At 45.6% G+C, this 24,611-nt stretch overlaps 1 protein-coding gene across 1 annotated transcript in view; it reads left to right on the plus strand.

Annotated features, from left to right (window-relative positions):
- The window catches only part of KCNG3 (potassium voltage-gated channel modifier subfamily G member 3), an 84,561-nt gene extending 77,587 nt beyond the window's left edge, over positions 1-6,974 (plus strand). The window contains exon 4 of the mRNA XM_045447017.1: positions 6,833-6,974. Within this exon, the coding sequence (XP_045302973.1) occupies positions 6,833-6,912 (80 nt within the window). The 3' untranslated portion in view covers positions 6,913-6,974. The remainder of the gene's footprint in view (positions 1-6,832) is intronic.
- The last annotated feature ends 17,637 nt before the right edge of the window (positions 6,975-24,611 follow it).

Consider the following 24,611-nt stretch of genomic DNA (forward strand, 5'->3'; position numbering starts at 1 on the left):
CGGAAGGAAGTTCATACACAGGACACAGAGCAAAACTGCTTCGGCAAACCTGCTTCGGAAGGATGAATCTGGGGACAGTGTACGGGCTGGGCCGGACCGACCTGCTCCACCACTTGTGGAGTCTGCTGCTCACTTTACTTCACCTCTCTTAGCCTCGGATTTCCCATCCACAGAATATCTAGCACACAAGTTGTTTTAAGGTTTAAGGGAGACCTTATGTAAAGTGCCCAGCACACGGTGGTAACGGCGGTCATTATCGTTTGTGGCTTCAGGCTTATTGGTTTCTGCGTCCACCACTACCAGTTGCTGAGCCCTAAAGCTTCCCATAGATACGGGTAAATTGCTGCAGTTTGGTGCAAAGGTGTGTTAGCCACTGGTGAAAGGGATGGTTCTGGTCTTTCCCCCTTGACCTTCCTCCCACGGGGGAAATAGGGGAGGCAGAGCTGCAGCCCATAGCCATGCCCCTGTTCCTACATGGGCTGTCTCTAAATCATGAAGATGCTCTTGGAGTGGTTCAGGACCTCAGAGGTCAACTTACATCCCCGAGTGAAATTCAGACGGGGGCGGGACTGACCTGCTGTCACGCAGCAGAGCAGTGTGATCAGAGTTGGGACCGACCCAGGTGTCAGAGCCCCCAGCACTTGCACTGTCGCTGGTGGGGTGAGGAGAGAGCTGGTGGCCGGGTGGTGGCCCTCTCCCTGCCTTACTCCTTATGCCTGGAAGGTGAGAGGTCCTCAGCAGGAGGAGGGGGACGCTTCAGTCACAGGGAGCACGAGTATCAGACAGAGGCCCTCCCTTTTAAACTCTCCGTGGCTGCTCAATATGGGCAGAGTGCAGACTCAGACTCAGATTCTTCAGCATGGCCTCCACGCCCCCCTAGTGGCCTGTCCTGCAGACACAGCCCATCTCTCTGCTCCTCTGCACGCCCCTGCTGGCTTTCCTCGAAACCTTCCTGCCCTCTGCGGACACTAGCACTTTTCTGCCTTATGTCCCCGCGTCATTCTCTCTCCCTACAGAAATCCTGTGTATCTCAGTCCAGCTCAGCCTCCTGGAAGCCTTCCCCCATCCCCACTTTGGGAAGGGCTCCCTCTGCTGCCTCCGAGCACTTGGCCACAGCCTGACCTGGCCAGCCTCGTGTCACAGTGCATTGACTAGCACCTGCCGTTTGTCTCTGGGGCTCTCTGCTCCTCAAGAGTGAGGACTGGTCTTTGCTCAGCATCCCAAAGGCAGCCCTTGTTCATGCTGGCATTCTCCGGGCCCACCTCAGTGCCTTGCAAGTCCTCGCCAATGATTAATACTTCTTCACCGGGATTACATTTTTCTCTCCTCCACTGTAGGACACGCAGTAACTGGCCAACAAATCAAACCTTTGTGCGATTTGAGGACTGAATAAGGAAAGACTAGCACTGGGGAGGCATTTATTCCCCCAATTATTTACAAGAAATACCAGAGGCCCGAAGTTATAAACATCAGCTGGCAGGCCAGCTGATGACCCATGTGTCCCAGCTTCCTAGAGTGGCAGGGGGGTGGCCTTGCTGATGACCACACTCCAGAGAGGGGCAAAGCTGGAACCCTGCAGAGCTGGGGGGGGGGCAGGGGGACAGGATGGAGGAAAGGAGGCTTGAGGAAGCACTGGCTGCTGTATTTTTGGAAAAAAGAAGCCAGGATATTTCAGCTTGGGCTTTGCAACACCCTCTTCCAACATTTTCTCTCATAAAAGCCAGTAATAGAATCGTTAATGCTGCTTTTTAAAATTTAGACAGTTCCTTTTACCTGAGCAATTCTGAGGCTTGAGGACCAGTAATCTGATGGCTTGGGAGGTTACTCTAATAACTTTATTTTTGCAAAGTGAAAGAAAACGGCCCGGTTGTTGTTGTTATTAAACCAGTAGGTGTTTTGTAGATAATTACACAGTGGGCTCAGAGTCAAACCAGAGCTCCAGCTCCAGTTCCCAGTTAGAGCAAACCCCCACACCTGCTCTGGTCTGGAGGTCTAAAAGCTGTTGACCAGATCTTCAAGAAGCAAGTAACATCGTGGTGTGCCTTGTGCCAAACTCTCAGGCCTTTGTCCTTCCCCGAGACTGTCCCCTGAGAGTCCCTGAGGAGGAATGGTTTAGGAGGGTGGCTGACTGACCCACAGTGGAACTCTGTGAGTGGTCCTTACCCAAGGTGTCAGGCCTGCAAACACTTTGGGTGCTGTTTCCATCCGCAGCCCTTTACCGGTTCCCCTTGAACCACCAACAGGGCGGGCCAGGATTCTGGGTTTATGAAACTAAGAGGAGTTACCCAAAGCTCAGTCGTTTTAGGCTCCTTTATCTGACCAACTGGCTCTTCACTGGCAGTGGGGGGAAAAGAAACAAGCCGAGGTCATCAGACACTGGCATAAGTCACCAAGAGGTGACTAGAGGCCAGAGAAGGGGCTTGAGGTCGGGGAGGGATTTTGGAGAGGGGGAGGGACTTCCAGCCTTGGTTTCTCTAAGGACGAACCTGTTAAAGTTGACCTTTAAACACAGCCACCTGATTTCCAGGCCAAACTGGCTTCTCCCTTGCAAAGCTTGCCATGGACTGTGCAGCTGCGTCCCTCAAGGCTGTTGGAAAAAAGTCATCTGTTCTAAAAAAAATAATAGTAATCCTGTTTTGAAGCCTCCGGTACATCCCACCACGCAGAGCGAGAGTCGTAGAAGAAACACGGGTCTTTGGGCTCTGTTTCAGGCCATTAACTTAATGGCCCTGGCGCTTGGAAGGTCTGCTGAGGATAAGAGTTACCCTGTACAGAAACATTCATCTGGCTGCGAACACGTTCTCTTGCTCTGAGTAATGGTCATTTGAAGTAACGTGTGTGTTTTCTCCCTTCTGATTGTTGTGAACATTATTTAGGCTCCTTTGGAAAAGCGGTAACAGCCCCGAGAAGCTCGAAGAACGACAGACTTTTCCTTTCCTCCCAATCAGATGGGGTATGAGAATCATTTTGCACAAGTTGAGGACTGGTACCCAGCCATCACTGCTGAGAAGATAATTAGGAGATAATGTCAGTGGCAGAGACGGTTGTCAGCAGAGTGGTCTCCTGCCGCTCTCTGAGTGCTGAGTGTGGATGTGGGGAGGGCAGGGGGAGCAAAATCCTCAGCGGAAATAAATGTGGAGGAAAAGCCGACGATTCCTTTGCTGCTAAGGAGGTGATCGTCTTGCAGCAAACTAGTCTGCCGATGGCACACCCCACCAAGTGCCCGCGTCGCCCCCCGCTCCCCGAACTCCCTTACATAGACGTGGGCAGAGGCGGGTGTCACCAGCTATTACAACGCACAGCTGAGATAAGGAGGCAGCTAATTGAATTTAATTCACTGAGGAGGCAACCAATTTTGTGCCGAAGCTTAACTTCTGGATGGTAAATATTTTGCACTTGGTGCTCATCTCCTGAACACTGAATGGCAATTGTTTTTGCGAGACAGATTGTTCAGTCAGAGGGCAGAATGGTGGGCAGTCAGGGAGCGTCTGGCAGGGGACCCCAGGCCTGGCCTTTAGGCCGCGTTAGTGGGTTGGCCTATTCTCCCCGTTGCCAGGGCCTGCTGCCTGAGGGACACATGCACGACAGGGACCAGGGTCTGTGAGGCAGCCTTTGTGATGAGGCCCTAGATCCAAATTTAGATTTGCCAAAGTAAACAAAAATGCAACCCTCCCACTCCACTGTATGTGACAGATAGTAGGACATTTGGAATGTGTGTGTGTGTGTGTGTGTGAGCAGTGCTTACTTATGGAAAAACTGTTCCTTGAGGTTTTGGATAGTATGCGATACAATGTGTTTCTTTCTTTCTTTCTTTCTTTCTTTCTTTCTTTCTTTCTTTCTTTCTTTCTTTTTCTTTCTTTCTTTCATGTTTATTTATTTTTGAGAGAGAGAGATAGAGAGACAGAGACAGAGACAGAGACAGAATCCGAAGCAGGCTCCAGGCTCTGAGCCGTCAGCACAGAGCCCTACCCGGGGCTTGAACCCACGAACTGTGAGATCATGACCTGAGCCGAAGTTGGACGCTTAACTGACTGAGCCACCCAGGTGCCCCAATACCATGCATTTCTAAACTTTGTCTGCCACTATCGGTGTGGTCACCAGTTGGCTGTGTCGCTAGTGTTTCTCCCGGGTGGAGATTGTTTCCTCTCCCCTTTTCTGTTTCCTTCCCACCCTTGTTTGTTTTATTTCAGAGCGGACTTGGGATAGCATCTCAGGTATCACACATTTTCCTCCACATTTTCTCTGATTGAGTACTCTGCACAGTGCTTGGCCCATCATGGATACTCAACAAGAATTCGTGGGATGAATAAGTGAAAAAGCCAAAACCAAAACCAAAACCTGTTCTATGTTTTTCTTTCTTTCTTCAAGGAACTAGACAGGAGACGTGGCTTCAGTGACTTTGAGTTGTGATGGTTATTGTGTGATCCATGAAACCCTTATCTACCAAACTTGCAGAGTCTCAGGGAGGGTTGTTATTCTTCATTTGCACCTGGGAGCAGCTGTCTTGTCGTCATGGACCCCAAGGGGTGGCGTTCCACTGCCAAAGAGCCTGGCAGTTCACTTGAGTTCCTCATACTCAGAGGGGTCCTGTCACTTATGACAACTAGTTTGATGGCGTTTTTCTTCATGGCTCACACTCAAGAACCAAGGAATGAATGCAGTTACTCACACAGACCAGTCCCAGTGTGGGGTAGTCACTGTCTGAAACCAGTCAGATAGGGACGCCCGGGTGGCTCAGTCAGTTAAACATCTGACTTAGGCTCAGGTCATGATCTCACAGCTCGTGAGTTCGAGCCCTGCCTCAGGCTCTGTGCTGACAGCCCAGAGACTGGAGCCTGCTTTGGATTCTGTGTCTCCTTCTCTCTCTGCCTCTCCCCGACTTGCACGTTGTGTCTCAAAAATGAATAAATGTTAAAAAAAATTTTTTTTGAAAACAGATAAAACAAAATTAATTATAGCAAGAAAATAAAAGAAACAAAGTTCATTCTGTTAGAATGAAACTCAATGAATTTATAATTTCTCAGATATTTTCCTTTGAGAAGAACCACTTATCAGAGATGGACTCTGATGAACCAAGGCTGGAAAGTGATAACTATGTAGTGATTGTGGCCCAACCAGGGATTGGGAGAAAGAGGAGAATTTAGTTGAGCAAAATCAGAAATTCCAGCGGGATGTTTTCTGTACATCAATCAGACTGGGAGAATCGAGGTGGCAGCTGCCTTGGGGGCTGAAAACCAGTCATTCTCAAGGGGTCCCACACGGACTTTAAGGGGTAGAGAATGTATATTTCCTGCAATTATTTATATTTTTTACAAAATGGAAATATTCCTTTTTTTTTAATAAAACTTTATAAAATGTAGTTATTTATTTATTTACTTACGATTTTAACTTTTAGGTAATCTCTGTATCCAATGTGGGGCTTGAACCCACCACCCTAAGATCAAGAGTCACATGCTTCACCGACTGAGCCAGCTAGGCACCCCATAAAATCTTTAAACGTTATAAAAGTAAATAAAATTGGAGGTGTATATCCATGTAATCTTACCTTGTAAGACCACGTTGAGTGGATGCTGGTTGGTCCTGCCATATTCCATTGGGGGTCTCCTCAGTTCACCTGAAAACAGGTCTCATATTCACAACCCAAGCAAGGGGCGATGAATGTCTCCGTAGATCCATCTGTGTGGAGTAATTCTTTTTTTTTTTTTTTAATGTGTATTATTTTTGAAAGAGAGAGAGAGCACGAGTGGGGAAGAGGCAGAGAGAGAGAGAGGGAGACACAGAATCCAAAGCAGGCTCCAGGCTTTGAGCTGTCAGCTCAGAGCGTGACCTGGGGCTCGAACCCACGAACCGTGAGATCATGAGCTGAGCCGAAGTCGACTACTTAACCGACTGAGCCACCCAGGCGCCCCTGTGTGGGGTAATTCTGAGGGACCTCAGGAGGTGGAGCCCTGGGTGCCCCCAGAGCACATCAACACACACCCTTGGTCCAATCTCATTACTCTCTCTGTACTTCCTAAGGCCTTCTCTCAAATAACGTGCTTGCACTCAAATGTTTGCCTCATGGTGTGCTTGGGGAGTCCTACTGCATTCATAACCACCTCCTAGGTTTACACGGACCAGGGAAGGGCCATGGCTTAGGGCACTCCTGCCTTTCTGCCTCATTTTTTTCCCTCTCCTACCCAAGGCTCCCTGCCCCTCATCTCTCTTCCTTCTGCTGCTCAGCTCTCTGGTCCAGAGCCCATCTCTCTGCGCATGGAGTCACATTCGCACCCAGCATGTTTGCTTGTTTATTTTGGTAACATAAGTATGTTGTAGAGGCACACCTTAATTTACAGCTCAGTTTGTACACATTCAATCATCATTTGCTCAAGCACACATGTCGATCTTCATCGTATCAAGCACAGGGCAGACCAGAGGAATAGGTCTTGTGTCTATCCTCAAAACAGGGGAGTAGGAAGACAGAGACAAACATTTATGAAATAGGTACAGTATAGTATGCCAAGTGCTATTATAGACATTGGGGTGGAGAGTTGGAGTTAGGAATTTAGAATGCAATAGAAACAATGTAATGCTTGTTGGTTTCTGGGCAGATATAATAGGTTGAATAAAAACACCCCAAAGATGTCCAAATCCAGATCCCCAGAACCTGTGAATATATTACTTTACATGGTAAAAGAGGCCTCATACATAATTAAATCACACAATTTGAGAAGGGGAGATTAACTTGGATTATCCAAGTGGGCCCAACGTAATCACAAGAGTGCTTGTAAGAGTAGAAATGTTAGACTCAGAGAGAGAAAGATTTAAAGCTGTTACACTGCTACCTTTTAAGACAGAGGAAGGGGCTGTGAGCCAAAGAATGAAGGCATCCTCGAGAATCTGGAAAAGGAACCATCCCTGCCAACAGCATGATGTTAGTCCATTGGAACTGATTTTGGACTTCTGGCCCCCAGAATTATGAGTAAATTTGTATTGCTTTAAGCCACTAAATATATGGTAATTTGCTATAGCACTAATAGGAAACTAATGCAGCAGGTTAACTGTCACCAGATAAAATAAAAACACCCAGCTAAATTTGAATTTCAGATAATGAATAGTTTGTTTTTTCTTTTAAGGACTTTTCTTTGTTTAATGTTCACTCATTTGGGAGAGAGAGAGAGAGAGAGAGAGAGAGAGAGAGAGAGAGAGAGAGAGAAAGTGGGGGAGGGGCAGAGAGAGAGGGAGACACAGAATCCCAAGCAGGCTCTAGGCTCTGAGCTGTCAGCACAGAGCCTAATGCGGGGCTTGAACTCATGAACTGCGAGATCATGACCTGAACCGAAGTCAGACACTTAAGCAACTGAGCCATCCAGGCGCCCCATGACTTTCTTTTTTTTAAATGTTTTATTTATTTATTTATTTATTTATTTATTTATTATTATTTTTAATGTTTATTTTTTGAGACAGAGAGAGAGCATGAACGGGGGAGGGGCAGAGAGAGAGGGAGACACAGAATCTGAAGCAGGCTCCAGGCTCTGAGCTGTCAGCACAGAGCCCGACGCGGGGCTCGAACTCATGGACCGTGAGATCATGACCTGAGCCAAAGTTGGACACTCAACCGACTGAGCCACCCAGGCACCCCAACAATGAATAGTTTTTTTCAATACAACTTTTAATATATTTTTTTGGTGTAAGTACGTCCCATGCAATATTTGGGATGTACTTATACTGAAAAATTATTTGTTATTTATCTGAACTTCAAATTTAACAGTGTGTTTCATATTACTATTTGTTAAACCTGACCACCCCACCAGTAGCTGAATTGGGGGGTGGCCCCATTGAGGGTAGATCTGGGTGTGCAGGCCTTCTGGGACCCACCATCAGGTTCCCGACCCCTTGGAAAACTGAGCCCTCCTTATCCTCAACTACCTCCAGTGTCCTGGTCCTCTAAGCCCAGCCACAGGCCAGTCCTGAGGATGAAGTAAGGGAGGTCTGGATGCTACGCAAGGCCCCCCAGAGCTGTGGCAAATTCTGGATCTTCCCGCATCAGCCCTGGGAGAAGACACTGCCTGCCATAGGAGGCCCATAGCACTCCCAGCAGAGTGCTGGGACTAGACTGGTGTGTGACTTTCCCAATCCGCTGGCCGAATGAATACATCATTGAGAAGCCAGCAAATCTGTGAGGAGAAATGGCCATAATCATCTTTGTGGTTTAAGAAATACAAATTTAAACAAGAAAAGAACATTTTTGCCTATCAGATTAGCTAAAATTTGAAAGATAACAAGGGCAGCTGACTTTATGGGTGCTTAGGTCATGCCAGGCACTTTGGGAGGGATTCCCTGATGTAGCACCCACAGCAACCTTTGCTGCTGGTTCTGTCATTCTCATTCCTGATAGGGAGTGAGGCTTAGTGATGCTAAGCAGGCGGCGTAGCCATGAGGCGGGAGCAGGGCTGAGGCCCCACACCCCAGCCTGCACCCTTCCCACACACCCTGGGGTAGAGGGGCTGGAGAAATGGCTGCAGCCTTTTGTTAAGGTAAGTCAACAATACCTAACAAAATTGAGATGCATACCCTCATCAACCCAGAGTTGCTCATCAATAGGGGCCTATTAAAATAAATTATGTCACATTCATGCAAATGAGGTGTATTGGGAAGGGTGAGTATGTGCGTGCATGCACACAGGTATGTGTGTGTATGTAAAGAGAGGCCATGACGACATAGGAGCATCGTTGAGAAAATAGAAAGTTGTGGAACAGGATTCCATTTTATTTTGGTAAAGTGTCCATATATAAGTATCTATACTATTTTAGCTATACTTTCTACTTATATTTATCTATATTATCTATACATTTATATCTCTATATCTAATCACAAAATCTGTAATGAACATGTATTATTTTTGAAGTCCAAACATTACCATATTTGAGTCTCTCTCAACTTCTGCTCATTCTTCAGAGTCCTTGTCCCACCGCACAGCCGTGGTTCAGTTTGCCTCAGGGCCTGGAACGCTGCTGTCCCCAGGACCTAGAGTGCTGCCTGCCTTCCTCCCCCATGATACCCATTGAATTGTCCTTTTCCTTCAAGATTGGCTCACTATCCACCCACCACTGCTGTCTCTCCTCCCCGTGAGGTTCCCAAATTTGCAGGTTCTGGGCAATCTTGTCTCAAAAGCATCTAGATCACATCCACAGGCACAATTTTGCACTTTTGTAAAGCCCTCTGTGGTACCCTCGCTGTGTCTTGTGTAAGCATTAACAGACTGCAAATATCTTGAAAGCAGGTGTAGATCCACTCCTGTGGACTTCCCTTCAGCTTTCTAGCAAACCCCAGGGCAGGTGCTGGCCATTGCTGAACAGAGAGGCAGAAACATAGTCAAGAGCTACTTCTACTGTGCCCTTGCCAGATAGGATGCAAAAGAGCAGTAGAAAGGTTTCCCTGTAAACATTTATGGTTTGCATCCCCTGGTCTGTATTCCCTGAATCTATTAACCTGTGAAGTTAAAAATAATTTTACAAAAGCAACACATTGTAGAAATATTGAAAAATACAGAAAAAAACATTAAAAAAATGAAAGTAAAACGCTTTTAATTCTACCCCCTATCTTCCCTTTTGATGAAACATATAAAGTAAAATAGGAATAGAAAAGATCCTCTTGCTGTCCCAGAGTTAAACCCTATGCATTAATGACTGGGCACAAAGCAGGCTAGACTTTCGTTTCTATGCATACACTAAATGTAATATCTCTCCATATTAATAGCTATCTGTCTATCATCATCATCTTGGTAGAAACAGAAGCTTGTATTCTCATATTCTCAATAGTTCGTGTGTCCAGAGCCCAAAGAGTTTCTACCATGCTCTCTCCTTTGTATCTGCTGTCAAAAAACTCTATGAAGTATGAAAAGATGCTCAGGGGGTGCCTGGGTAGCTCAGTCAGTTAAGCATCTGACTCTTGATTTTGGCTCAGGTCATGATCTTGCAGCTCGTGAGATTGAACCCTGTGTTGGGGTCTGCACTGACAGTGTTGAACCTAGTTGGGATCCTCGCTCTTCCGCTCACTCTCTGCCCCTCCCCTGCTCTCACACCCGTGTTCTCTCTCTCTCTCTCTCTCTCTCTCTCAAAATAAACATTATTTTAAAGTTAAAAAAAAAAAAAGAAAAGGAAAGATGCTCAACATCACTAGTCATTAGAGGAGTGCAAGTCAAAACCATGGGATACCACTTCATTCTGATTAGGTTGGCTATTTAAAAAAACCCAGAAAGGGGCGCCTAGGTGGCTCAGCTGGTTAAGCATCCGACTTCAGCTCAGGTCATGATCTCACAGTTTGTGAGTTCGAGCCCTGCATGGGGCTCTGTGCTGACAGCCTGGAGCCTACTTCGGATTCTGTGTCTCCCTCTCTCTCTGCTCCTCCCCTGCTCATGCTCTGTCTCTCTCTCTCCTTCAAAAATGAATAAAAACATTAAAAAAAAAAACCAGAAAATAACAAGTGCTGGCAAGGATGTGGAGAAATTGAAACCCTGTACGTTGCGAGTGGGAATGTAAAACAGTGCAGTCACTGTGGAAAGGGGTATGATGATTCGTCAAAATATTATAGAGAATTACATGTGATCCAACAATTCCACTTTTGGGTACACACCCCAAAGAAGTGAAAGCAGGAACTCAAACAGATACTTGTGCACTCGTGTTCACAGCAGCATTATTCACAGTAATCAAGAGATGAAGCAACCTAAGTGTCCATTGAAAGATGAATGGACAAATTGAATGTGGTATGTACATATGATGGAATATTATGCAGCCTTAAAAAGGAAGGACGTTTTGAGACATGTTGCACATGGGTGTGCCTTGAAGGCATAATGCTAAGTGAATTAAGCCAGTCACAAAGGACAAATATTGTGTAATTCTTCTTATATGAGGTTCCTGGAGAAGTCAAATTCAGAAACAGAAAGTAGAATGGTGGTTCCAAGGACTGGGCTGGGGGCTTGGGGGAATAGGGAGTTAGTGTTTAAGGAGTACAGAATTTCATGGGGCGCCTGGGTGGCGCAGTTGGTTAAGCGTCCGACTTCAGCCAGGTCACGATCTCGCGGTCCGTGGGTTCGAGCCCCGCGTCAGGCTCTGGGCTGATGGCTCAGAGCCTGGAGCCTGTTTCCGACTCTGTGTCTCCCTCTCTCTCTGCCCCTCCCCCGTTCATGCTCTGTCTCTCTCTGTCCCAAAAATAAATAAACGTTGAAAAAAAAAAAAAAAGGACTACAGAATTTCAGTTGGGAAAGATGAAAAAGTCCTGGAGATGGATGGTAGTGATGTTTGCACAACAATGTAAGTACTTAATGCCACAGAACTGTGCACTTAAAAATAGTTAAAACAGTAAATTTTCTGTTTTTTTAATTTAAATTTTAATTTTTTAAAAGTTTACTTATTTTGAGGAGGAGAGAGAAAAAGAGAGAGAGAGAGTGAGCGGTGGGGAGGGGCAGAGAGAGACAGAATCCCAAGCAGGCTCCCTATTGGCAGCGCAGAGTCTGAGGCGGGGCTTGATCTCACGAACCGTGAGATCATGACCTGAGCCGAAATCAAGTCAGATGCTCAACTGACTGAGCTACCCAGGCGCCCCTAAGTTTTATGTTCTGTATATTTTACCACACACACACACACACACACACACACACACACACACACAATGGCTTTGTGAAGGAGTCAAGGGTGGTGTTCTGTCCCACAAAGTGTGTTCTTCTAGTAATAAAGCCTACTGTTTTTGAGTCTTCAGTATGTGCCAGGCAGTAAACAATTGATATGCATTATTTTATTTCCTTCTTTCAACTACCCTAAGGTAGGTACTACATTGTGCAGAGCAGAAAAGTGAGGCATGAAGAAGTTTAGGTGATTTGCCCACAGTCTCCAGGAACAGTCAGGACTGGAACTTGGGGTGGTTGGCTTCAGAGCCCAATCTTTAGCCTCATGCTGTACCCTCTTCCTGGTAAAAGACAAATCCATTGGCCAAGTAGGCCACAAATCTCGGTAAGGGGCTAAAGGCAGGTTCTGAAACGGTGAGCACCAGTGGAGTCTTGCATTCACGGGACGTGGATAAATCCCGTGCATTTTGACCAGTTCTGCCTTCCTGAGCCCTTCAAAGGGAATTTTTAGGCAGAGATGACAGAGGTTCCCTGTAGTTTTCACAGCACACTATATCACTACAGCTGCCGTCACTTCTCCCCTGTGGCCTCCCTCCCTTCTCTTAGAACCCACTGCCTTTTTGACATGAAAAATGTACTATAATGAGTCTACTGGCTAATTAATTAAAAGGGAAAAAAAATCCCAATCTTCAAATATGAAATGATTAATTACATAAGCATTAACGCCTCTGCACCCTCAGAACGGCACGTCTTTAATTTAAAACTTTTCCAGCACATTATTTTCTGCCGACGTGCGTGTTTTCTGCCCGTACAAGGCCGGCTTCTCGTACACCCCAGTCCATTTCACAGCAAATGGCCCCAAATGGTGTTTATCCCGTTCATTAGGAGACTGTATCAATTAAGCAGGCCTGGCTGAGCTGCCTGTCCAGGCCTCACCCCCTGGGGCCGCGTGCCTGTGTTCACACCCACAAGCCGGCTGGGACACCCCACGCCCCTCCCCACTGCGGAGGGGCCACCTCAGCGCTTAGGGGCCCTGATGCTTTTCACAAGATCAGGGCAGAGCTCTGAGATCAGGAAGTGTTGTTGTGTGATGCTTACACTTCATGGATTTTAAAAAGTGTATTGTCTAGCTCAGACACCTGACTCCAAGCTGCTGGCTTCCTGAATCTTTTAGTTTTTTTGTGTGTTTTGTTTTGTTTATTTTGAGAGAGGGAGAGAGAGAGAGAAAGAGCGTGAGTGGGGGAAGAGCAGAGAGAGGGAGAGAGAATCCCAAGCAGGCCCTGCACCACCACTGCAGAGCCCGATACAGGGCTCAAACTCGAAAACTGTGAGATCACGACCTGAGCCAAAATCAAGAGTCAGATGCTTCACCGGCTGAGCCACCCAGGTGCCCCTAGTTTTTCGTTTTTAACCAGAAGAACCTTACCCCTCTCTTCTTCCCTGCTTCCCAGCCTGCACTGCTTGAGAGGTCTTTGTTCACCTTACTCAGGCCCCCTCTGCTTGACCTTTGTCCCTTGCAGGAAGTGAGGTCAGGGCTTCAAGGCCTGCTCCACAGGAGCTGCTGGGGTCTTAGGCCTGGGTGGGCAGCAGGGAGGCCTGTGTACTGCCCCTTCCCTTGTACCTGTTGTCTGTGGGCCGAGACCACTTTTCAGGGGATTCGCCTAGGCCCAAGAGTGGCGCTCGAATCTGCTGGCACGAGCTGGTTGCTGACCAATCAGCACGTGAAACATTTCTCAGAGGAACAAGGTGCCACTTCACAAGCCGAAGTGTTGAAACGCGCTGATTTATTGGATGGAGTGGTTGTCTACATCAGGGCAGCAATAGAAGAACTTGTTTATACTTCTGGCTGTAACAATCATAATCTGACGGGAGAAGCCTACAGAGGCAAAGCTCTACGTGGCTCGAAGGTGGAGATACTAATGGAGGACACATGCTGAGAATGACACTTCCACTTTCCAGAAGCATAAAATGGTATTTTTTTCCCATAGAAATTGTGAAAAAGAGAAGCTATTATGGTTCAACATTTAGACAGGCATTAAAGCACTTTGGGTCTGAATTGAAATTATTACTATTTTTTTTACTCCTGTGGCCTGAATTCATTAGCAGATGAGTGGGATTTCCTACTTTTGGGATTTGAACAAACAGGAAGGTTGTTCTAAGTGTCTCCTTTCTCTTTCCCACTTTTTTTTTTTTTTAATGTTTGTTTATTTTTGAGAGAGAGACAGAGAGATACAGAGTGTGAATCGGGGAGGGGCAGAAAGAGAGGGAGGCACAGAATCCGAAGCAGCCTCCGGGCTGTGAGCTGTCAGCACAGAACCCGACGCGGGGCTCGAACCCACGAACCTGGAGATCATGACCTGAGCCGAAGTCAGACGCTTAGCCAACTGAGCCACGCAGGTGCCGCTCTTTCTCACTTTGATCCCCTTAAATCTGAGCTGTCCAATATCGCAGCCATCAGCTGTATGTTATCCAAAGAAATATTAAAATAATGTAAAGTTACAAATTAAATTCAGCAGCTCTGCCAGCCACATTTCAAGTGATCGACAGTCACACGTGGCCGGCACAGACCTACAATATTACCCTCACCACAGAATGTTCTATTGTACTGCTAATCTACCTTTATTATCAAAGCTAACTGTGCATTTTGGGGTAGTAGTTATTAAACAGCATTTTTTGTAGCCTATGTGTAATTTAATTAACAAGTCACTGAAACTCTTAGTAGTTTTTCCCCGCTAAATCTCATCTTCCCAAGACCCCACCACACACAGTGACCCTACTGACTCAGTGCTCCAGCTACAAGGCTCCGTGAAGCTGTTTCTTATGTGGTCCTCCTTAGAAACGAAAAGTTCTCCATAATTTTCTAAATCATAGGTCTGCAAGCCCAGGAGAGGGGTATAAACGTCTGATGGCAACAGACCAGCATCCTCAGCCAACTGCCTGACTGTGTCAAGGCCATTGCTGCTGTCCCCTTGCCAGCTGCCTCAGGGACCATCTCAGATCCTAATTGGCCTGACTCCACCCATTCCCCTGACATCCTCTTATTGGCCAGACAGTGTCAATGTGGCAAAAACATGGCCTGAGGCCATAAGGACAAAACTGCCTTTGTGCCTATGAGGTGCTGCTAGATGGCAGTGGGCCTCCGGTGGTGGCCATCCACTCAGGTTACACATGGCTCTATCAGGGGAATTTAATGGAAAGTGATTTCTTCGCTACAGTATTTGCCATTGGTGTAAAAGCAGGTTTGGTCTTTTTTGCCTCGTTTTTAATTCTGAAGCATAGAATCCTTACGGAGAGTACTTATTCTTGCATCATTTAACTTAGAATCCTAACGTGCCGCTCGCCCCGACGCTTGCAGGATAAATGGCACTTTTACAACCCACCGGAAATTAAGCGCTGTTTGACTGGCAGCATTACAGCTCTCTTGGAAAAGCCTGTGGCCACCGCTCTCAGTTCTTGAATGTGATCAGCCCCCAGCCCTCCCAGAGCTTGCAGGAAGTCGGGCCCCTGGCCTGGTTAGTATCCCTGCCGCGAAACCTTGTCCTGGACACTAAACGTTATTGGCTGGACAGGTTTTCAGATCCAAAGGCAGGTACCTGTGTGGAGTCTCATCAGGCCCTCCTAGGGAGGGAATGATGTGGGGACCTGTGGCACTCCAGAGCCACTCCTAGACCTTCTCCAAGGCTGGCCCTGGGATTGCTGCCTGCCTTGTCCATTTCTGGGCCGGGGAGGCTTCCCTGTAGCTGTTTGTGTTGTGGGTAGAGTCTGAAAGGCCCTCCTGTGGATGAAAACCCTCTGCAAATGAAGTCTCATCACCCTATTGAAAAGCAGTAATACTCCATTGTTTCTGAAAGAATCCTTGCAATTAGAGGAGGCAGAGGAGAAATTATTACAGAACTAAGTTATTAGATCCATTCCACGGAATATTTTTTAAAAACCAAACTCGTTTTCCCGAGAGAAGATTTAATGCAGTCGCTCTCTCGTTTAAAACACCTGATGTCACCACTCTGCCTCTAGCAGCAGGCTGGCTCCCGAAAACAAGGGGATATTGCTGTGATGAGAACATGGCCGGGGGTGTGTGCCAGGCAGGACAACGCCAAGAAGCCAAAAACAACAAAAGGAAAAATGATGAAGTGAGATCCACCCAGATGGTAAACACAGCACCAGAGCTCAACAAACACACACACGGCCCTCCTATGGTGGGAGGAAGGGGGGTAGCAGCTGGGCAGGTCAGTCTAGAGATGAACAGAAACTGTGGGGGGTCCGGGAAGACTGGGCACTAACTGGGGTGATCACCACGGTAAGTCTGGGAGCCCCCGTTTGGTTGGATCTCTGCCCCAGCCAAGGCTGGGGGATGGGTGTATCAGAGAAAAGGGTTAACAGGATCTGGCAAAAGCCATCCTGTCTGTCCCGTTGCTGCTGCAAACTATCAGCAATGGTAATAGCAGCTACAGTTTCACGAGTGCTTACTATATTCTAGGCACTCAGTCCTCACAGAGTAGATACCGTCCCCATTTTATAGACAAAGTAAGTGACAGTGAAGTTAAGTGAAAAATCCTGTGGCAGGTACACAAACCACTAATTAAACCCTGGTGAGACCTAGCATCACAGAAATTTCAATTCACTGGGTTAACAGGGTCCTCGTGGTACACGATGGAGCAAGAAAGGTGCTTCTCATGATTTGGTAGCAGTTGTTACGAGCTTTTTAACCTATATACTGTGTTCAAATTCAGTAGTTACCTGTGTTATTCATATTAGTCATTTATTTTGATTAAGGAAAAGGAATTGGTTTAGAGAGACACTTAATGTAATCTATTCTTAAAATTGTGGAGATTTTTGTAATGCTCTCAATGTTTCTTTTTAGTGGGTGTGGGAGAGCTGGGGACAGGAAGGAAGGTGGGGTGTTAGAAGGCAAACATAGAAAAGATTCTTCATAAAAAAAGAAAACACGTCTAGAAATGATTGCTCCATAAACAAAACATGAGTGCACACAGTAATTTCATGTTCTCGTTCCACCCACTCAGTTGTTCTTAATGACTCAAGAACAGAACTGCCTGGGCAGATTTACAGGCTCTGTGTTCCTGACATCTGTGCCGAAACAAGGCTACGGTTGTGTGTTCGCAGGGCGCTCACTTCTGCTCGGGGGAGAAAACACAAACACCTTGATTTGAATTTTACCTTTACCATGATTTACATGAATAGAGATGCAGTTGTTCTCCACTCTGGATCCATGGACTGTTAGGATAGAAGAATCGGTGCCAGGAAAGAGGACAGGGTACCCTTGAGCTTGGGAGTTGAATGGGATGTGATGATCACGCAATCATGTGCTAAGAACCACGTCTTCTCCAGCTCTCCTCACTGTTAGAAAGCCAGGCTTCCACCTAAGTCTCTAGCTGGAAATCTTTGGGTTGTTTGGATCGGTGCTTTGGCAAATTCTTCTTCTAGGTCAGAGTCAGTGGAGGGCAGGGTTGTGGCTGGGGGTTATAGGCCCAGGGCAAGTGGTGCTTGACTTGGGCTTCCCAAGTTTCTTAGCTGTGATTTTGGGAATGTCATACTCTCTCCCCTTCTTTCAAGGGGGAGAACTGCCTTCCATTAGACACTTTTCCCAGATGTATAACTTCCTCCTCCCCTTCCCCCCCCCCCACCCCCATGGCCTTGCTTCCCAGACTGTAATAGTGATAGTCAGAGCCTGACCATTTCTTGGAAGAAGACCTCCAGGCTAACCTCTCTGTGCCTCCACCCCAAGTCGGCCATCTAGAATCACCTGGCATCCTGTGCCCATGTACTAGTGAACACAGGCTGGTACCTTTGCTACTGGATAACACGATAATCCTATGATATATATCCTTCATTTCATCTCTGAGACATGAGTGGGGAAGTCACTTTCCCAAGGTAACTAAACTTGTCAGTGGAAAGAACTGGGATTCAGCCCTAGGTTGGTCTTATGTTCTGGCCAAATGTTCTAGCCAAGTACCTGTCACCCTCTTCTAGAAGGTGATCTGAAGTTAGACCTGTGACTCTGTGTTTCTGTGTAGCAGAAACTAGAGAGATGTCACATCTCTACCGTTTAAGAATCTAAGGCGGAAGGAGAGGCAAGTAAAATTATGGATTTGGCATTTGAAAATGATGTGAGTTTTTATTTTCATGCTGATGTTAAAAGGTTGGCTATTATTTTAGTGGGATACTCCTCTTTTTGGCCTTCGAGATTTCAAGATAGATTCCACATCTTTGGGGGCTGTTTTCATGCTGGGTTCTACCTGACAGTTCTGATCTGTTGTCCCACAGCCTTACCTAATATTTACCACTCTTGGGGAAAGGAGAAAGGAAGAGGGAAACGCTACAGGGAGATTGGGTGGTGTTTGAGGAAATGGAAAGATTTTTAGGTTACAATTTTAATTGAAACCAGCTAACTTTCTACAAGCACAAAATCCAATGGACTTAAAATTCTAATGCTTTATATATCATGCTAAGTTAATTTTTGGTTCATATCAGTGACTAGGTTCAGTTTTATAATTTTTGCTCAATAATATTTTCCATAGAGACGTCTATATATTTACATATTTTCTCTTAATTTTTTTCACACCATCTTATTTAATTGTTGCAGTCACCCTGTTAAGTTGAAATTTTTATTCTGTGGCCGAGAAAGGTTGAGGAACTAGGATACATAAGTCCAGTGCAGAGCTGACACCTGGACATGTTAACTTTTTTTTTTTTTTTTTTTATTAAATTTTTTTTTTTTTCAACGTTTATTTTATTTTTGGGACAGAGAGAGACAGAGCATGAACGGGGGAGGGGCAGAGAGAGAGGGAGACACAGAATCGGAAACAGGCTCATCAGCCCAGAGCCCGACGCGGGGCTCGAACTCACGGACCGCGAGATCGTGACCTGGCTGAAGTCGGACGCTTAACCGACTGCGCCACCCAGGCGCCCCTGGACATGTTAACTTTTATTGGCTACGGAGCACCCATGTTTTGATATTGGTTAAAGTTACATAGGTTTTTCTAAAGACAAAGTTCTACTACCTGAAAAGAAAATGACCCATCAACATTTACCTTCTTGAAACCCAGGTTTTTCATTTCTCTTTTCACTTGATCATCAGTTTCCATGGCCATCAGAATGCTCGTGTAAATAACTACCCAGGATGGTCACTCATTTCTCACAGCAATGTGTGGAGGTGATGTTTGTTCTTATGTTCGTTCGTTCGTTCATTCATTCATTTCTCCAACAGCCCCGTGAAGAACCACTATAATTAACCCTAAGGGGCAGAAGGACCCTCAGGTGACCTTTCCTGTGGCTTAATACTTGGAGACTGTCACTCAGTAGGCTCCTCACATCTATGCAAGGGATGATAAAAGAATATTATAGGGGTGCCTGGGTGGCTCAATCGGTTAAGCATCTGACTCTGGCTCAGATCACGATCTCAAGGTTGGTGAGTTCGAGCCTTGCATCAGGCTCTGTGCTGACAGCTCAGAGCCTGGAGCCTGCCTCTGATTCTGTGTCTCCCTCTCTCTCTCTGCCCCTCCCCCACCTGCACTCTGTGTCTCTCTCTCTCTCAAAAGTAAATAAAAACATTAAGCTTAAGGAAAAAAAGAATATTCTAAATTAATTGGTAGTTTGGGGTATAAGTACACAGAAACATATGAAAATTCTAATTTTTATGCCTTTTGGGGACTTTGTATTATTTGTCTGTGTGTATATGGACTTACAAAAAGGTTACTAAGGCTCGTTGTAAAATATTGCAACGCTGCAGGCATACAGGACACAGAGTGAGAAAATCCAGGAGTTAGGAATCACCCTCTGACCCCCACTGGAGAAGGCCACTTCTTTCATTCTCTGTACAAGACATTATGTTATATATGCTAAATTTGAATAGATGATGTTAATGTAAAGTTGCATGAATCTTATTTTGGATTTCCACTTTTTTTCTATGCATAATTAAGTATATTTAAAATGATTTAAAATAAATTATGAGTCATACCTCAGCCTTTCTTAACGAGAGAGATGAAATGTGATGTGTCAAAATTGAGTTAAATCCATAATCTCTGCGGATGTGCTTTTGACTTGCACATAACGAGAAGCAGGCAGACGAAAGTGAGGCGGCTTCACACACCATATTGACATTCAACAACGAGAAGGTCAGAGCAGGGAGTTGATGTCAATATATTCATCCTCTATTGCAATAAAGCTGTCCCAGCAACTGCAACCCCAACTGCCTTTTCCCCTCCTACGGGTGAGAAATGTGCCATTCAGACCCTTACTTCCTCCTGTGAAATTACAATGCTTTAACACAGGTTTCATTGTTTTCCGATAATATCGATATAATCTACATTTCAGGTTTCAAAGACAAACTTAAACTCACACACCCCATAGGGCTTTGTTTGACAAAAAGACTACGAGATGGCAGCTGAGATGCCTATTCTGCCACATGAAAATTACCAAATAATTGCATGGCAGGTGTCATCGTTCCGAAAATCATAAAATGTGTGTAGCTCTCTCTTTTGTTTTCCGGTGTTTTACGGGGGATGCTTTTCTTGGGGACATCACTAGCTGTTTTGAACGTTGGGAAAATGTTTTTCCTCTGCCTTCCTTTTTGCCAAAGAGAGGATAGACAGAAGCCACAATAAAAGACACATGACACTATTGTAGTCCATTTCCCACCGGGGAAACTGCATTAGAATGGGCGAAATGCACAGGCACAGACATGCCTCCCCAGCTTAGAAAGTTACTCAGTTGGTAGTTTTGGCAGCAGAAGAACCATAAAAGTGGGGAAAGCGGGGCTTCCTGGAGGCCTGCATGCCCGAGACGCCTTCCCCAGGGTAAATCAGCCCAGAACAAACGCTCATTACACAGACATCTGTTCCCCACTGGTGACACCGAGGCCAGGTGATATATGAACCCTTCTGAAGACAGGCAAAGATCGAAGGAATCGGAGAGAGGAGCCCACAATGACCTCCCTCAACTACTACAGGGCCTGCATGCTTTACAACTTGGCCCGACCCACCAAGCGTCCATTTTTAAAAAGTCACTTCTGGGAAAAGCGGAGAATTTAAAAAAATTAAGAACCATTTCACATGGAGGCAGTTTCTATTTATATCCAGCACAAACCAATTTAAAATTTATACTGGTCTTCCATCCACTGTCCAGTGCTTTCACAGAGCAGCCTGCCAGAGGCCATTAGTGCACCGTCCTCACAAATGGAGAAGCGGCAGTGGTCTGATTCCCCCAGAGCCAGACTGGCGTTTGAACTTGCCCGCTTGCACGCTCTCCTAGATCGCCTGATGATTGACAAGTCCGTCTGCACGGTGAATTGTGGTCACTTCCCCTCAGAATAGGATCCAGCGAACAACCTGAAGGGATCACGATATAAAGAAAGATCATGCTTTGATGTTGGGTGGGATATGCAAATAAGAATGAGAATAGCTGGCTTTAGTGCTGTCAGAGTGCTGTGTTTTATTTGAGAAATGAGACAAAATCTTCCTATGATCAGCCACTCCATGTGACATCCCAACCCACACTCTGCTACTGACATTTTACCTCCCACTGAACAGCCCGGCTGTTGTAACATTTTCAGGATTCTTAATTTATGTCTTGCAGGATCTAAAATCAGATGGCAGGAACTTTAAGAAAATAACCAGTGTTGACAGGCACCTTTATACTTCAAGAAGCTGGTACACCTGAGTGCTACTAAGAGTTGGGGAATGTTTTCTTACTTATTTCTTGAATATATGTCCAGAAGACAGTAGAACGGAAACAAAGAGCTGTCCTAAATCATTTAATTTTCTCTTTTCAATCCATACTCTGTGAAACACCTTTCCGTCCACCTGGTATTTTTTAACAAGCTTATGTCCCTTTCTTACTATGAGTCAGTCATTCCAGCATTTAAAAAATTAATTGATTAATTACATTAATCAAGAAAAGACTTCTACATATCATCAAGAACTGTGGAAAAATAAAATGAGTGAAAGGTAAGATCAGCAAGTTAACATTTGTGTAAGCTTTGTAACTTACTGACCTGTTGGGGCGCCTGGGTGGCTCAGTCGGTTGGGCGTCCGACTTCGGCTCAGGTCATGATCTCACGGTCTGTGAGTTCGAGCCCCGCGTCGGGCTCTGTGCTGTCAGTTCAGAGCCTGGAGCCTGCTTCGGATTCTGTGTCTCCCTCTCTCTCTGCCCCTCCCCCACTCACGCTCTGTCTCTATCAAAAAAAAAAAAATGAATAAACGTTAAAATTTATAACTTACTGAACTGTTGATTCTCAGAACACTAGTGAGGGGAAAATATGGTGATGATGATGATGATGATTCCTACCTTACAGAAGAGGCAAGGGAAGCTCAGAAAATGGAAATGAGTAGTTGCAAACCACTCAGCCTTGAAGAAATTGCAACTGCAACTCAAACCCAAATTGCATGTTCTTTCCATGATACCACACTGTTGCTTTGTAAAAGCAGCGACTTTGGATGAGCCGATCATATGAATGTGCCTGAAACCTTTGCTCTTAAGAGCACGGGCAGTGCTGAACACTTGGGGTTCTCGGGCTTATAGCTGGCAAAGTCAGGATGCTGGTATATACCCTAGATCTGGAGCACTCAGCCTTCATCCTCTTCAGAATGGATTTATGTCGGGTGGCGCAGTCGGTTAAGCGTCCGACTTCAGCCAGGTCACGATCTCGCGGTCTGTGAGTTTGAGCCCCGCGTCAGGCTCTGGGCTGATGGCTCAGAGCCTGGAGCCTGTTTCTGATTCTGTGTCTCCCTCTCTCTCTGCCCCTCCCCCGTTCATGCTTGTCTCTCTCTGTCCCAAAAATAAATAAACATTGAAAAAAAGAATGGATTTATGTCTATTCTCTATCACGTAGTGCTTCAGAGTATGGGTTTTGAGCCAGATGACTAGGTCTGCTACTAACTAGTAGCTGACCTGGGCAAGCCACTTAACTTTTCTGGACCTTTTCTTGTATTATAAGATGAGGATGATAATAGCACTTGCCTCATAGGATTGTTGTAAAGATTAAATGAGTTTATTTGTGGAAAATGCTATATAAAGGTTAGTATCATCTATCAGTTTTCTACATGCTTTCATAAATGCATTATAATATGCTTGTGAAAACCTGCAGTTAGACGATAAAGCTAAGAAAAGCCTTGCTCTATCCCTGGAGGTAGGAAACCAATATACTCCTTTCATACAGTACCTTGCACATAGCAGAGGCTTAAAAGACATATTATTTTTTGAGTATAGTTGACACAATATTACATTAATTTCAGGTGTACAACATAGTGATTGGACAAGTTAATATATTATGCTATGTTTACTGCAGGTGTAGCCACTCTCTGTTCCAAAAGATCACTATTACAATATCATTGCTCTATTCCTTCTGCTATGCCTTTTACTCCTGTGACTTATTCATTCTGTAACTGGAGGCCTGTATCTCCCACTCCCCTTCACCCATTTAGCCCAACCTCCCAACCCTCTCCCCTCCGGGTATTTATTTATAGGTCTGATTCTGCTTTTTATTTGCTTATTTGAATTTGTTTACATTCTACTTATGAGTGAAATCATATAGTATTTGTCTTTTCCAGTCTGACTTATTTCACTAAGCATAATACCTTCTAGATCCATCAATGTTGTCACAAATGGCAAGATCTTTCTTTTTTATGGTTGTGTAATATTCCATTATAATCTATCTATCTACACACACACATTCCTTATTAATTTGTCTATTGATGGACACATAGGTTGCTTCCATATTTTGCCTATTGTAAATAATGCTGCAATAAACGGGGCTGCATACGTATCTTTTCAAATTAGTGTTTTCATTTTCTTTGGGTAAATACTAGTGGAATTATTCAATCGTATGGTATTTCCATTTTTAATTTAAAAATATCTTATATTGAACTAAAGTGACTACTACTGGAACTTAAAATGGTAGTCCTAGATCTTCCAAGTTCAAGGTCCAAAATTTTCTTTTCTTTTTTAAAATTTATTTTTTTTTTTTTTTGAGAGAGAGAGAGAGAGAGAGGGAGGGAGAGAGAGAAAGAGAGACTGCAAGTGGGGGGGGGGCGGGCAGAGAGAGAGGGAGGGAGAGAGAATCCCAAGCAGCCTCTGTGCTGTCAGCACACAGCTGTATGGGTGGCTCCATCCCGGAACCATGAGATCATGACCTGAGCTGAAATCAAGATTTGGAGGCTTAACTGACTGAGCCACCAGATGCCCCTCAAGGATTTTTCAAGTATTTTCAAGTATTTTTAGTTTACTTTCCCTCTACTCCCCACCTCATTCATCTCAAAGGGCAGAGGCCTGAAAAAGGATGAATAACCAACCAATTCCCATAAAACTCAAGTAAGAGTAAAAACTAGTTCTGAGAAACTTTGCAAAATATACATCCTGGTGCTTGAAGTTTAGGTCACTAGGTATTTCTTCTGCACAAAGCACAAGAGGTTATCTTTATATTATTGGGGCGAAACCCCTAACAGCCAGCCCTCTGTACTACAAAGCTTTCAGCAAAAGATTCCACATTTTCTTATTTGCTCCCCCACTCCCAGGCTGCGGGAGAAGCCCGGCGGACGGGTTCATACTCCGACTGAGTGAGAGCTGGGCGCTTCACCAGGTGACCAAAGGAAGGAAGTAAAGAAATAAGACTGAGCAAATTAAGTTTGGTAAATGAAGAGAAGCCTTCAAACCAAGAACCAAGTGGCAGCCCCTCAACACTAGCTCTCCCCGCCCCTCCCACCCAAACCCCGCCCAGAGCCCGCCCAACCCCGCCCAGGGCCCGCCCAACCCCGCCCAGGGCCCGCCCCACTCAACCCCGCCCAGGGCCTGCCCACTCAACCCTGGCGAGTCCGGTAGCCTCCATCCTGGTTTCGTGGGGCGCTTGCGCATTTTTAAGGCGTCTTGGCACTGCCCGAATCTAAATGTGGGTAAGGGGCAGGGAACTTCGTGGTTTCTACAGATCCCCCTCCGGCGGCTTTCTGCACTCTCCAAGAGCTTGTTTTTTTGTTTTTTTGTTTTTGCCTTTCTTGGTCAT

The sequence above is a fragment of the Leopardus geoffroyi genome, chromosome A3 (genome assembly GCF_018350155.1).
Source record: "Leopardus geoffroyi isolate Oge1 chromosome A3, O.geoffroyi_Oge1_pat1.0, whole genome shotgun sequence".
Classification (NCBI taxonomy): domain Eukaryota; kingdom Metazoa; phylum Chordata; class Mammalia; order Carnivora; family Felidae; genus Leopardus; species Leopardus geoffroyi.